Source organism: Apostichopus japonicus, chromosome 12 (assembly GCF_037975245.1).
Source record: "Apostichopus japonicus isolate 1M-3 chromosome 12, ASM3797524v1, whole genome shotgun sequence".
Lineage (NCBI taxonomy): Eukaryota > Metazoa > Echinodermata > Holothuroidea > Aspidochirotida > Stichopodidae > Apostichopus > Apostichopus japonicus.
The window spans coordinates 11,315,526-11,332,084 of NC_092572.1; the positions used below are offsets into that span (position 1 = coordinate 11,315,526).

The window sequence follows — 16,559 nt, forward strand, 5'->3', positions numbered from 1 at the left end:
ACTATAAAAAGTTTCACGCAGAATATCACTTCCTGATTTACAAGACGTAAATCATATCGTCGATTTTTCACATTTATTAAGGCATTTCAATTAACAAAAACGAAAAGAAGAAACTAATACGTTGGTCACGTGAAATTTATTGACACACAATGCATAACAATGAACTAGTAGATGGCGATCTGTCACTTCATTATTGTCAAAATAAAATAAAACTGTTAGCAAACTGCTTATCTACTAGAGAGCCTGTGTAATAGAATGTTTAAAAGTAAACGTCAGGCCAACTTACATTTACACTTCATTTTTGTAACAGAAAACATGTAAGTCCTATCAAACTACCAGAACCCATTTGAATGCGTTTTGACATGGTTGTGATTCTTAAACAATATATAATTTTAAAACCGTTTGCAATAAAGCAATCGCATGCGTTTTGACCAATTCAGACAGGTGTGCAAAGAAGGGCAACACACATACCGTAAGTCTAAAAGATATTTTCCATTGACAATAGACATATGCAAGTTGAAAGATTTTCTTAATGCCAAATGACCGCCGTCTTAGTAATGCCCATTTGTCACTGCACGCACAATACAAGTTGATACCTTGTTCATACCGTTTTATACTTTAAAATGCACTACTCACACTGAATATCAATTTACCTATGAACAAAATAAAGGTTTCATAGGTATGTTCATAATAACCTAAATTAACTATATGAATGCTTCAGAAACGTACCCATGTACGTTTATTTCTTGAGGTAGTCATAACTACCCCTCCTCCCGCATAGACCCCTCCCCATGACGACATCTTCAAGTTCTTGTTCAATTGTATTTCTCATTTAACATACAACACTAAAGTACAAGTATGTAGTTATTAATCAAACTGAGGAATGGTGACATATGATGGACACTAGAAAGAACAATGCTGTTAAATAGGTTTAGACATGATAACAATAAAAATAAGTATATACATAAAAACATTTCACATGTCTATATATATATATATATATATATATATATATATATATATATATATATATATATATATATATATATATATATATTAAGTATTGGTTTTGCTACTGTCGAAAATTATGAATGTGTATAGTTTTAGACCCTTTTGAAAAGCTTGCAGAGAATTATTTGATTCAATTGTGGATGGAAGTTTATGCCAGATGTTGGAAAAAATAGTTACAAAGCTGTAATTTACCTAGTACAATTGAAAGATCGTTATTTCGCGTATTACTATAGAGTGCTCAAATTTATTAGAAAATTGGATAGTGTCAGCTAACACACTAGCAAGCATCCCCACCCCAACCCACCCAAGGGAATGTGTTTAATATCTATAAGAAGTTATATGTAAGGTATAACTGATCTTTTGTAAAACCTAGATTTTATTGTAAGTATTTTTATCAATCTATTCTATAAAATGTGTATCTGATTTACGAAAGTAGTAAAATGCTGTACCATTTACTTAAATTGCTTAAGAAAGATGAGAATAGATAATGAATAATAAATGTTAACTAATTTGACAGAAAATACCAATTACTTAAGTTAACGATTGCATAGATAATTAATATGTTGCCTCCATGATAAATTTTACCAGCAAGTAATTGGTAAAAGGTGATATAAAAATTACCGTCAAATGAAAAACTATCGTAACATGAATGACTTTTCATTATGAACATGAAAAATTGTGTAGCTAGTTTTATCAATGTGTGAAGTTAACTTGTTTGAGTCAAACAAAATCAATTTGAGAACATTAAACTCATCACTACTGTATACAGAATTTAAGTCGGCTAATTCAATTGCTTCAATCAATTTTCTACAAAATATCTGGTCATAAAATTCAATCATTTTTCTATCATTGTTTTATTTTGTTCCTTCGTTCTCTCAATAAGACAAAAATTCGTAGATGACCGCTGCTATGTGTACATAAGTTAAATTGTTGTCAAATAAATCATTTGGTATCATTATGAATAGAATGCCAATGAGACTGTAGCTTTGATCGTTAATTCTGGTTGGTATTAAAATTAATGAAGTCAATGTAAATAGGTTAAGTTTCTACTTTAAAAGCAAGTCGATAGTAAAAAATTCCTAAATACAGGTAAGAGCAACGGAGAGAGAATCAAAGACATGCCAGAGCACAAGAGCGCAGGGAGGGAAGATGAGGAGAGTAAGACCAATTGGCATGGGCCTACGAAATTTGAGGGGGCCAATTCCCTCCTGGTAGAGCGGGCACTGGGGGATCCAAGGGGGGCCAAGGGGGGCCATGCCCCCCCCCCAAAGGTGAGCCAAAAAGTGTTTCCGAACATCCGCTAAATCATATGATTGGAAATTTTAAAAAATCGAGAGGAATAGCAGTGGTAGACTAGTCTAAACCTTTTCGTTTTCTGGTTTAAAATTAAATGCAGAGCTCCCAACTGACCCGCAATTCGCGGGAATTAGACCCGCATTCTAACACCCAAACCCGCTGACCCGCACAAGCGTCCGAAAAAACCGCATTGTAATTGTCAAGTACACATAAAAATATTTGCATCAAATTTTGACTTAGCAACCATCATTTCTTTAGCATTTAGCATAATAGAGTATAAAACCTCCTTTACAGCATCATTTGAACCTCAAATTAGCCTATATTTCTTTTCATTGGGGCGAGCAGCGAACATTTTCATGCCACGGGAAAGAATGAATTATCACCTACTATTCAATTTATTGATGTTACACACAAAAAAATGCATATTTCTCAGAAAATTTTGGGTGACAAAAGCCTTTCTAAGTGCCACCATTTTACATGTAGGCATCACCAGGATTCCAAAAAAATTCAAAAGGGGAGGGGGACACCCCCTCCCCTTATACCCCTCCCCCAGGACGGCGATTCGTGGCATGGACCAGCATTTGCCTTCTCAAGAGTTGGGAGCTATGTAAATGTATGAGCATGAGGATTTACAGTTCAACACCATTTTGCAGTTACAGGCTGGTTGTAAGAAATTTATAACCTATGAGAAATAAATTCCTTGAGAAAGATGATCCCAACTTTGTTTTATAAATATTTTAGAAAATTACACCTGGGAAACATTTTTTTTAGAAGTAAATTAACATCACCATTGTACACTTTTGTCGCACCAAATTGCATCTGAGGGCATTCAGCAATGGAAAATTTCCCAATGGGGAGGGGGACACCCCCTCCCCTTAGACCCCTCCCCCATATCACTCTAATGTCACTTTGGCCCCTCCCAAACAAAGGCCCTGGATCCGCCAGTGGGTAGAGGCAAAGAGGGGACAACTTGGTAAATATTGATATTGTAAAGACAGTCAACGGGGATCCTTTAGTATAAATATTATTAACAATATTGTTAAATCTAGTCAGTTCGTGGTGGCCAAGAAATAGAGTCGGTAACCACATTACTAGTTACTAACAGATCAACATTAGCTTAGTTACCGTTGTTATGCATAATGCTATAGTCTACACCAACGTTAATCCTTTTTCTACGTTTGTAAAATAAAAGACAGAAATCATCGGAATTTATAGATTTTTTTTTTTTTTAAGGTGTGTTTTTAAGACTTAATTTCAATGCTAAGAATTACATCACTGAGATATTACTAGCATTTTTTTTTATAAATTCCGTGACGTTGCGGTCATATAAACCTTCTCGTCCCAGTATCGTCACAGGATTTAGTACATCTGGTACAGTACATAAACGTATCAGCATGTTGATGGGTAGGCTATTACTAGCTGACTACATTAGATATGGAAAAGAACAACATTGATATCCTGAAACCGCAAGAGAAATGGTATGATATACCTGTAGAAGCACGGTATGTGTTAGTCATTTGAGTTTGGTTTATCCTATTTGTTTCTCACATCATGCATATAATATTATCAATAATCAGAGGGTAAGACGAAAGTGCAAAAGAAACATGATGTGAAGAAAGTAGAACAATAAACCCCGCGCGCATGCCGAAGTGCTATGTTATCTATAATTAAAGTATAAGAAAGAAATATGACACTATACAGTACCAATATAAAAACACACACAAGTAGAACAATAAACGATCGCGCGCTTGACGAAATGTCCTATTCCCTATCATAAAAGTATTAGAAATAAATGTGAGAGTACATAATAGTTATTCAAAAAACACACGCAAATAGACAGACCCTTTCCCGTATACTCTATCCCAACACAAAAATTGCCCGATCGAAAACTACCCATCCACCACTATTCCCTACACAGCTGAATACCTGCTTCCATAAAATAAAATAGTGCAGGGTTTCTTACAGTCAAATAGAAAGTATGCATAAAAATAAAAAGTATTGAAAATTACTGAGGTATGATTTACGATTGATAATTTATGATTTACTTAAGTTATATCTAAAAGATCTATAGGTTTGTCAATCAATGTGAGTACCAAAGACTCAACATCAATCAAATTGGTATGGCAAATAGTTGTGCGATTCTCAGGGGTAACCAAACTCAAACGGATGCCGAAAATAACTTCATGGTGAATTATTTTTAACATAATTGACTTCGTTATCAATGGACGTTCACGTCGCTGCACTCATGGACATCTGTGGATTTTTTTATAGTTTTTGTGGCACCTTAATCAGTTTGATGAGAATGATCTGTTACAAATAAAGTGATCAGCTGTAGCTGCGACACCAAGGTCATATTTCAAGTGACATTCAAAGTGAAGTGCGTCTTCTTGAAGAAGTTTTAATGTGAATTACAAACTCGATGATGTGCTCCCGACAACCATTAATGGTCTAAAATTGACTTTGGGGTTTTCCCAAATGTTATGATCGCGTTGCGCATTTTCTGCAAACATTTAGCATCATTTTTAAGTATTTCACTGTTAGTTTTTGAGAAACACAACTTTTTTTTTCTCTTCAGTTTCATGTCACTTCAGGAGTTGACGCAGACGTAGCACCGTTAGCTGAAGTTGCTCCTAGGAATAGGAGGAAACATATTCAGTAAATATTTTGAATAGGTTATAAAAACTATTTACACAAGTAGAGTTGCCTCTTAAGAAGGATGTCTACAATTTAAAATTTCTTTGTCGGCAAATTTAGTCCGTACAAAACTGTTCGAATATAAAGAAATTCCGTAAGGATAGTAATGGCATGAATTTTTGTTCTTTAATTAAATTCGCCGATACATAATCAAATGTGTTACTGAAGTCTGGACACCTGTCGCAAAAAAATGATAGTTCTTAAAGATTATTATTTATTTCCCAAAGAGCATTTCCAGCCCACCCAGATACCTGCATATCATATGTCGCCACAAAACTTGAACAGTCTGAATCTTTTCCATAACCTCAGAAATATATCTGTAAATGTTCTTAATAGCTCATATAGTTTTACGAACCTTGGTTAGGAGGAATCGTTATCAAAGGTTGGTTCTCAGCTATGAGAAAGCAAAACATAGGAATTATACGTCAACTATTATTCGTGATAGCAAGTCTTAACTCTCATGAGGGAGCATTCCATAGATCCATGATTCCATGGACAGTGCACTTGGTGATATCGTTCCACTTTCCATACAATCATCATTGCTGCCTTTATTTAATATTATATATTTAATCATTAAACGTGTTACCTCCTTTACAGGGTATGTACGGGTTCATTAAAAAAATAAGAATATTATAATATCATTGTATAAACAAGTGCTGCAAATATTAGGCTTATTATTGACAAACAATTGAAAACGAACATGGGGATCTACGTGAAGATTTAATCAATTAAACATGGAATTAAATCGTGTTCATCCGATACTTCATCATAACATTTATCAGATAACAAAAGATAACATTTTCAACTTTTACAGTGTAATTGAATTATTTCCACAATGTAGTTGGATGAAGCCTAATATGCATTCATTATAGATGTGATGTGGATATGACATATGTTAAACATGACATCTGAAACAAGCTATCGATTTTGTAGATCGTATGACAAGAACCATGAATCCATATTTTTGAAACAGAGAGCTTCTAAATAAATGTAATATACAGTAATAATTACCCGTTTCGCCTGTTTCTGGGCCCGAAGTGTTCAATGTTCTGGCAGCTGAAAGAGAGCATGCAGGAATCTTTAGAGGTAGTTTTGTAATCATCCGAATCAATGCAAGATATATCTTTATAATATGATTCAAATAGGTACCTGAACTTCGTTCGTTTACTCAATGGATATCACGATGGTTCTCAAAATATTTGCCAGGATTCAAGAGATTCGGGATCATTTCCAGGAGAGAAGGTGTAGATTAGAGGGTGTACAATATCATTCAAAATTTCAAATAAAGACGTTTTTCACACACCTATACGTAAGATTGCCATACAAAGCTGCCAGTGGCTGCGAATAGTGACAAAATAACTTCTGTATTGGTCCAATTAACGTTTTTTACATAAATTTTCGTTAAGTGGACTGCGACGTATTCGTGTATGTGTGGAAATCGACTCCTTTCGTTTCAAATATGGGACGTCACAATGGCTTAAAGGTCGATACAATCTTTCTAGTGAGTTTTTTTTCGATCTGAATCGTGTACGATGTGCATATGAGCTTGTAAACGAAAATTGGCAAACACATACGCTGCAGCGAACAATTGTGTTCTAATAAAAAAATCACTGTCTTCTAGACCATCCATCCTATAGTTATATGTAATATAGTCCTCGTGGAATTATACTAGCGGCAGCATCGAGTGGTGCTAGTCCGGGGATGTATCCAATTAAACTGATACTTCCAAAAGAATCATAATAGCCAAATGCATTGTAAAAATATGACAACCGGCTATCTATTCTACATGTTATCTCGATTGTCAAAACATTGTATTAAACTTTGTTAGCAGTAAATACCTTCTTTGTGAGACTTAACCCGTGGTCCATTGGATTCTGAAGAAAAGGTACAAGTACTTCAATTTAGAACAATATTGTTTGGGATTAATGAAATAATACGTGATATTTACAGAAAGGAATTTGCGTAACCTATACATGTAATCGATACGAATCAATCGACGTACCAATACCCTCTCATCTTTAACGTGCTCAAAGAAATTACTATTGCTAAATCCCAGAGCTTGCTCAATCGTGTTTAAATAAGCGTGTTAGAACACAGATCGGGATCACGGTATATGTTTGTGGTCTAGGGCGAAGAACACATGTTACCTCCGGGTAACACCGAATCAATGGGAACGCTCCATAACCGTCCACTAGACCTGCGCAATTTGTATTTCGATATCCGAACGAGTTGTCGAGATATTAAGATATCTTTGAAAATGTTAGTTTTTATCGATTAACTTTAACATATTAATACTAATGGCATACTAATAAAAAACAAGGAAATGATGTAAACAATAGTTACCCTCTATATTTGCTGTGTCATGTATTCCTTCCTGTGGTCCACTGGAACCTAAAAGAGCACAATACGATCGTTAAATGTACCATACACAACCAGTGACCATAAACTAGTTCAATTTAAAGACCATGGCGACTTGTAGAATGGTTTTAGTTTCATCTGGGGGGGGGGGGCGAGAGTGATGACACTGAAGTGACGGTTTTTAATGTGAAGTCAATGGTGATTTCATATTCTCTCTTCTGAATTTAATCGACAAATTTGAACTGACTTGACTTTTCTCGAAAAGAAACCTTCGGCAACACCACGGTTATTCCGCAATGATGTGTGCGGAACGATTTGGAACATGATACTGATATATAATTAGATTTACTGATTTAAGTATTTCAAACATTGTTTGATGGAACGAAGAAAACTCCTTAAAAATAATCACCCTCTGTGTTTGTTGTGCCATTTTGTTCTCCATCATGTTGTCCATTGTAAGCTAAAACGAGAATGATATACGATCGTTAAATGTAATAAACAGTAAGCCAGGTAATCCAAAACTGTTTGTATTTTAAAACCATAGCGACTTAAAGTTAATCCACAAATAGAACTGACTTGACGTTGACATCACTTTTGGTCCCCAAATATACTCGAACGCTAAATCATAGTCACTGTTGTTCAGTTCTCCACAAGCATTTCACTGTTACCTCAACATATCTTGACACCCTGACACATTTAAGTGTCTGATTGAATATTACTCAATGTCCCTAATAATGTGAACAGACAGAACAACCTGGCAAGTACTTTTCAATGCGTGTAGCAATGTTACCACCTAAGCTGGGGAGGGGGAGGGGCGAGAGTGATGAAGTTCAAGAATGTTACTATCTTAAAACGATCATATAGGAGCATAAGCGTGGTTCATTATTTATTTCCCAAAGAGCATTTTCAGCCCACCCGGATACCTGCATATCATATGTCGCCACAAAACTTGAACAGTCTGAATCTTTTCCATAACCTCAGAAATATATATGTAAATGTTCTTATTAGCTCAAATAGTTTTACGAACCTTGGTAAGAAGGTATCGTCATCAAAGGTTGGTTCTCAGCTATGAGAAAGCAAAACATATGAATTATACGTCAACTATTATTCGTGGTAGCAAGGTCTTAACTCCCATGAGGGAACATTCCAGAGATCCATGGTTTCCATGGACAGTGCACTTGGTGATATCGTTCCATTTTCCATTCAATCAGCATTGCTGCCTTTATTTAATATTATATATTTAATCATTAAACATGTCACCTCCTTTACAGGATATGTACGGGTTCATATTTTAATATCATTGTATAAAAAAGTGCTGCAAACATTAGGCTTATTATTGACAAACATTTGAAAACGAATATGGGGATCTACGTGAAGATTTAATCAATCAAACATGGAATTAAATCGTGCTCATCCGATACTTCATCATAATATTTATCAGATAACAAAAGATAACATTTTCAACTTTTTACATGGTAATTGAATTATTTCCACGATGTAGTTGGATGAAGCCTAGTTGCAGTTAGTTCCGTAAAATAATCATAAAATGCATTCATTATAGATGTGATGTGGATATGACATATGTTAAACATGACATCTGAAACAAGCTATCGATTTTGTACATCGTATGACAAGAACCATGATTCCTTATCTTTGAAACAAAGAGTATAGTCAGTATTGCGAAGTTCGGCATACTGTCAAGTTCGGACACCCTAAGAAATACACGATTTCACCGTGAAAACCTACAGGAAGAGCCAAATTTCACCAAAAAGTACGAAGCTACAGTTATTTTCTCTCCAAAATGACCCGTGTGCAAGAAATTACTAACATATTTGTCAATAAAATGACGAAGATCTATGAAGTCTGTTATAATTACTGGAAGAGCAACTGCGCCACCAATTTTATCACCAGCGCCACACTGTGGGTTGCGTGTCCGAACTTCGCAATACTCTAGCAAAGAAATACCAGTTCGACAATCACGAAGAATCTTCTTGGAAAACAACGTGAAAACAGTTTGCAGGAAAGAAAGTTTGGCCGTGTATCGTACTATAACACAATTCTCCCACCATATGATGTCTATTTTCTAGTGATTTATACCAGAAGATTTAGTTTTGGGGTGTTTTAAGTCTTAAGTGTCCGAACTTCGAAGTCACCATGCTATCTAAATAAATGTAATATACAGTAAGTATTACCCGGCTCATCTGTTTCTAAGTCCTGAGAGTTAAGTGTTCTGCAAGCTGAAAGAGAGCATGCAGGAATCTTTAGAGGTAGTATCGTTATTATCAGAAGTAATGCAAGATATATCTTTATATTATGTTTCAAAGAGGTACCTAAACTTCTTTCGTTTACTTAATTGTTAACAGTAACTGCCTGTCCAGTGAAACAAAGCACATTATTGTCTTGACACGGGAGCTTTGCTAATAATGACTGCATTATCACGATGGTTCGCAAAATATCTGCCGGGATTGAAGAGATCGGGAATCGTTTCAAGGTGAGAGGGTGTAGATCAAAATCTACAATGTAATTCAAAATGTACGTTAAGATAAGCCGTTCTTCACACCTATAGGTAAGATTGCCATATAAAACAAAACAGCTAGTGGTTGCCGAATTGACCAAATGACTTCTGTATTGATTCAAATAACATTTTTTTACATTAATTTTCATTAACATGGCTGCCACGTATTCATGTATGTGTGTAAGCGACTCCTTTCGTTTCAAATATGGGGTATAACCATGGCTTAAAGGTCGAAACAATCTTTCTAGTGTGTTTGAGTTTTGTCACGAACTGCAGCGAACAATTGTGTTCTGATAAAGTAACCATTATCATCTAGACGATCTTAATTGTAACCTAAATCAATAGGTTATATAGGCTCGCGGTATTATACTAGCGGCAGTATCGAGTGGTGCTAGTCCGAGGCCAATTGAAAAAAAATGCAAACGCATTGTTAAAATATGACAACCAATCACATATTCTACATGTTATCTTCGACCGTCAAAACAGTGTATTATGAATATGAATATGTCAAAGAATATAACACACAGTGTTGCATATCACGCCTGTATAGCATGTTAAGTTGGTAAGGTGTAAACATTTGAACTTTATTTGTTATAAAATTGGTTAAGTAGGCTAAGTTGTGCATAAATTAAAAGATAAAAAGGCACGATCAGAACTGTACGAAGCCTGCCTCCTTTTTTCTCGACACACATTCTTCCTTGACATTAATGGACGATATTGACTGTACGGACTCGTAAACTAATCCTGCGTTCTTACGTTCTCACTGTTACCCGAGTCTACTATGCGCTCCGAGCTAAGCTCGGGTAAGCTTCGGGATTTTTAACGTGGGGACACGGCTCAGGATCGGATCTTTCAATCCTCCTCGGATAAAACTCGGGTATCAACCAGTGAATGTTACCTTTATACATGTAAGTCAACTTATTATGTTATCACTTAATCCCCAACATAAGCTAGAACGCTAAATTAATAAAGAACTACCAGGCAAGTACTTTCCAATACTTGTAGCAGATTTTAGCAAGCTTAATCTGGGGGGGGGGGGGGGGTAGGCGAGAGTGATGACGTACTAGTGACGGTTGTTTGTCTGTGAAGTCCATGGTGACCTCTTATTCTCTCTTCTGGATTTAATCAACAAAATTTGACTGACTTGACCTTTCTACAAACGTAACCTTCAGCAACACCCTTGTTATTCCGCAATGCTTTGTGCGCAACGATTTGGGACATTGTACTTTTACATATATGCATTTTCTCATTCAAGTCTTTGAAGCATAGCTTGATGATGCAATAATAATAATAACTTGTTGTTGTGCACTGACCATGACTCTGTGGTTTACTGGAAACTGAAAGAGAACAGGTGTTCAACTATTCACAAGCAATTTACTGCCACCTCAGCATACGTTGCCACACTAACTGGTTGTTGTTCACGTGATTAGAGATATATGTCCAAGTATATTTGTCCGAAACGGTCCGTCGCGTTAGAAGATCTTACAAAGATAATCCTAAATATATAAGTCCTATATTTCATATATATAGCAATAGTTGACCAAGAAAAATATAAATGGTTGTTAGCAATAGTTACCCCAATCTGTAATTGCGTCTTTCTGATAAATCCGTTTACGGTAAGCTGAAAAGGAAAATGTAAATTCATGGGACTTAGACAAAGTCTAAGATCACAACTTGTTCAGTTATCGTCAGACCAAAGGTCGATAGTGAGGAGATAGTAGTCAATGTGAGAACGCAACCTTCAACGCGTAAGTCTTCCACAACTGACTAGACATTCTTGACAAATATTGGCTTATCTAATGGTGCTTTGCATGTGAATAAATCTTTTTTCTTATCCAAGAAGTGTCTTTCATTACGAACAGGATATTATTACGGAAATAACGGACATAAATGTTACTATACCATCAAAAGATCTTATGTGACGGTTATCTAACAGGGATGGTTTGGGTAACTTTACCGCATGCTAACATTTCCTAATGTATAACCCAACAGACGCTAGCACTGATGTTAAACTTGAACAAAATAGTTTGATCTCAGTTACTTTAAAAAAAAATGTTACTTCTGAACATTAAGTGAATCTTGTGGGAAGTAAAATACAACCACCTGAATATTCTTGTAGGCAATTGTTAGCACAGTGGTATTTGTACACACATGCATTTGCCAGTAAGCTGGCAAGTTGGTGTGCAGTTGGTGACAGTACAGATATATTAGAATTTCAGTCTGATTGGAATATTTAATCAGTACATATAAGTTAATTATATAATACTCGTACAACCCCCCCCCCAGTATGAGGACAGTTAAATGTACTCGACTGCGGATACGTTACATAAAGGAATTACCTGCGACAAATATAGCTTCAACACAATGCCCCATGAGCATTTCATCGGGTTCAAGACCAAAAAAAAATTCAAATTGTATGAAATTCTTATCATCCTTCTGTTAAGGATTTAATATCAGATTACAATGTATGATTACTCTTTTCGGACACAGTTTCATATATTCTATTCGATCTATGCATTACCTTTTCTTATCAAATAGACGATGGTGAGTATGGCTATGGGAACCAAGCAACACATCACTAAAAGTAACCAGAACTGTTTCGTTGGCATTACTGTGAAACCTTCTTCTTTTGAAGCAGCGAGAAAGCCGGGAAATGAAAATTTGCATGGAACGTCTGTGAATAAAAGGATACTTATTTTAACTCCAAGTGATCACTTTGAATTAATTTAACGCACAATTCCTTTCAATATACTTTCATCCAATTCTTATAGATTAATTGATCTTTGTTGACCAGTACCATAATTCAAACGGTAAGGCTTATATGTACACTGATCCACATCAAACGGGGATGTTGCCAAACCGTTCATGTTTAGCTGGGTAAGAAAGGGTAAAGAAGACACAAACCCAACTATTATTATTGGTTCATGTGTTGTAGATAACTGTCATGAGTTAATCTCCAAACTGCTAAAAAATATTGGTACGTATTTGGAAGATATCATATGTGTAATCTTCCTCCAAAAACAAGACTGAGTGTACATCTTGTTTTATTTTTAATGGTAGTTTTCCGTAATGGAGCTATGCGTTACAATCTCTAAATAAATGATGGCCATCACATGGCATACTGGCAACATTGGTTTCAATATAACCTTTGTAATAACATCTTGCTTTGATATGTGAAAGATAAGAACAAAAGAGCGTTAAGTGTTCTAAATCCCGGTGACACTAAAGACATCACAGATTTACAAAAGCGACAGTCCCCAGACACAAATCCCAAACAGTGGATTTTTTTTTATTAGTTTTATTTGGGAGTTGTCATGTCAATCTCTCTTATCTTAATACATTTGGTTTCTCTCTTCATAGCAGTCTGAAGAGCGTCTAGCTTGCAGCGAGATAGGCAGAGGGAAATGAGAAACGATAACCAGACATATCAGCGCATGCAACCAACGGTATGTCAGAAGAATGATACTTGGTACCATTCAATCAATCAATCAGAAACATTAATATAGCACTTATATCAACAAATTGGTTGTTCAAATGCGCTCATAGACAGTAACATGCCATATATCGTTGAAATTATATCGTATTGGTGACCAGTACAATTCCTCGCGTATAGGTGCTATAGAGTCCTTTTGTGGTTCCTTGCTAGACCCAATGAGCAGGCGCATTTGCACGAGGTGTATTTATAAAGAGTGGTGATCGGCAAACGGAGAACAAGACAATTTCATTTTCAAGATGCAGTTTATGTATATTAAAGTTAAATTAAGAATCTACAATATTATTCAATACACTTGTATTCTTGAGTGACATACAATATTGACAATCTGACGTTTTCACTGGCTTCATGTTATATATTCAACATGTATAATTACCTGATGTAATTTCCACTTCGGTATATGGCATAAAATGTGTTGGAACCGGTTCATTAGCAACACATCGTACGTCAATATTTTCATAGCAATATGGGGCACGTGTGATCTCATAATCCACAGTCACTCTAATGTCGAAGACTGTGTCTTTCTGCACGATATAATTCCGAAAGTTTTTTAGTTCAATCGGCCTTGTTTCATCACATTCCCAATTTAAACTGGTTACTGGTTTAACTCCCATGAGGGAACATTCAAGAGACCCATTGTTTCCATGGACAGTGCACTTGGTGATGTCGTCGCATTCCATGATATGTGGATATGGCGGTATAGGTGTAACTGGACACAAAGTAGAAATGTTACATTGCGGTATTAAAATACGCAAGATGCTTTTTAAACTAAATGTATATCTACCAAACTAAACGTGCGACCTTTCGTTTCTAAAAAGTAATTCTGACAATATAGCAAGCATGCCTTTACTAGATCTCTTAACACTCATCGATTAGATCTAAGTCTGTTCTATATTTTTTTGTTTAATTTAATTAATTAGTAAATCAATAAATTTCTCTTCACTTCCAAATTGTGTTTGTAATTTCACGGTTACTTTGCTGCTAATTTTGGATTTAGTAACTACAGGGAATTAGTTGTAATGTTAATGTGAGCGCATACAACAAAGAGAATCTTTGTTAATATACTGCTAATGGAGGCTTCTGGTAGGTTATTCTTAAAACTGTATAGGTTTTAATACATAAATGTAATATAACGGAGTTCAGAAAGAGGCAAGAGGAATGTAAATACAACACTTTATAGGACTAATATTATGCCACCTTTATATCACAGTATTTCTCACGCGCCGGTACATCCTTTGTAAAGTCAATTTCACTGTCACAGCTTTGTAAACAATTAATCACCACATTTTCCCAAATTTAGGCTAAGCGTACTATTTTGGGTTTTTATTTTATGAAAATAAATTATAACCTTATTAAAAATTAAACTTTCCAAAGTTATTACCCAAGATGTTTAATCTAATATTCGTCACTTTGCTACTCGTACCGTCGTTGTACACACACTGGTAAATACCTTCATCTTCAAGCTTAAGCCTGTCAAATATTAACTGCCCAGTTGCGGATATTTCTACACCATTATCCTTGTCAGTAATCTTTCCGTCACTCGATCCGCCACTCCATCCGAGGACCTGCGGTACGCCATCGTCCAGTTCTTTCTTCCAAATACACAGATCAACGTTTCTCTCAGAGCAACTCAGTCTACCTGTTCCGTCGAATACATAGTCAACCGACTTGTCTATTTTTATGTTACGATCGCTTGTTTCTGATAACTCTAACAATAAACTTGCTTCCTTTTTACTCTCAGTTGGTTTCCACTTGTACGAACATACCAGCAACTGTAGACTGACATCTTCATCTTTAGGTATTTCAGCACTGATGGTAATATTAAATGTACCATCATCGTTCACTGTGGTTTCATTCCGTGTACTAATCGGTGAGTCTTCACCATTAAGTCGTTTTACCAAGGACAGATCAACCGGTGGTTTTATTGCATGAATGGAACATTTAATAAGTTCTGATGTCGAATAATGTTGATAATAGTGCGCTTCTTCACATGATCCAATCAAAGGGTGGTTTTGGTTAGGAGTAACTGTCAGCAGAGAAAGCAAAATAAATTTTGTTACGTATGTGTAGTCCTGTAACTGAGAGAGAGTTTAGCATTTTAACACTGCATGTTGGCAGCAAGATATTCACATGTAGACAATACAAACTAGTTTAATTTACTTTAAAAAATCATGGATTTAAACTAGTATTATTCCGATAGCCGTAGGGGATATTTTGGAGTTTGCATATGGGGAGAGGGTACAGAAAAGGAGGAAGGTAAAGCTACTCACCAAAAGTGATGACACGGATATAAGCTGTAGATGGAACATCATTTTCATCGGTGTAAACAACTTTCAGTTCCCCGTCATGCTGGGTTACTACGTTCTTTATGACGATGTCTCCATTTAACATAATATCCATTGTCCCTTCGGCATACTCAGTTCCTATTTTTAACATATCATCAACGACGTACCCAGCAATTGGACGATTGATTTCATAACTTGAGGACACATTGTACCAATAAACTGCAGTGAAATGTATTCCAAAGCTGCAGCCAATAACTGCTTGTTTTCCAACCTCGATATATTGCGGATTTTTACAGTCAGGTTGCGTTGGCACTAAAAGGAAGATAATTGAAGAAATATTCCGATACGATTGTTCGTGCAACGATTGTTATTAGTTGCATGCGTGAACTGCCCTAGAGTCATTGATAACAATGAAAGGTGTGTAGCTGAACTACTGTTGTTTCCTTCAGTTTAAATAATATTAATATGGTATTCACGTACTAGACACGTGTAACCCCACTCCACATGCTCTACTTCCCACCCTTCCAAATAAACCTTAACGTCGAATCGTACCATTTGGGGATTACGTTGCAATTATTTATGTTTTAAGAGGAGGGTATTTTTAAAGCTTCCCTGTAACTTCCAAGTCTTCTTATTTAGATACTTTTTCTAGACCTTTGTTTTAATAATTTTGTTTTCAAATGGATTTTTCCAAGTGTCAACATACAGTTCTTTTGATAAATTTAATAAGTTAATTGGGGGGAATGTAATCTTTAAGCTGCCTAATTCGGTACAGAGTATACCTAATAACCCGCATTAGAGAGGCGAGAGAAAATTCGGTTTTTGTTACCGCCAGATCATACATATTGATGTGTGACTCACTTGAGTGTTAATGTAAATCTGAGCTGCAAATGAGTAATTGATGAGC

The 16,559-nt window shown here is 35.7% G+C and overlaps 1 protein-coding gene across 2 annotated transcripts in view; it reads right to left on the bottom strand.

Moving 5' to 3' along the window:
* Positions 1–117: 117 nt before the first annotated feature.
* The window catches only part of LOC139977592 (uncharacterized), a 29,288-nt gene continuing 12,846 nt past the window's right edge, over positions 118–16,559 (bottom strand). Inside the window, exons 3-15 of one of the 2 annotated variants that reach the window (XM_071986991.1) lie at positions 15,638–15,964; positions 14,749–15,393; positions 13,744–14,076; positions 12,396–12,548; positions 11,451–11,495; positions 9,552–9,596; positions 8,387–8,425; positions 7,769–7,819; positions 7,345–7,392; positions 6,840–6,875; positions 6,013–6,057; positions 5,357–5,395; positions 118–4,937 (exon numbers count right to left, since the gene is read on the bottom strand). In XM_071986991.1, coding sequence (XP_071843092.1) covers positions 4,885–4,937; positions 5,357–5,395; positions 6,013–6,057; positions 6,840–6,875; positions 7,345–7,392; positions 7,769–7,819; positions 8,387–8,425; positions 9,552–9,596; positions 11,451–11,495; positions 12,396–12,548; positions 13,744–14,076; positions 14,749–15,393; positions 15,638–15,964 — 1,859 coding nt within the window. In that variant the 3' untranslated portion in view covers positions 118–4,884. The remainder of the gene's footprint in view (positions 4,938–5,356; positions 5,396–6,012; positions 6,058–6,839; positions 6,876–7,344; positions 7,393–7,768; positions 7,820–8,386; positions 8,426–9,551; positions 9,597–11,450; positions 11,496–12,395; positions 12,549–13,743; positions 14,077–14,748; positions 15,394–15,637; positions 15,965–16,559) is intronic. The other variant, XM_071986992.1, reaches the window with a different exon arrangement.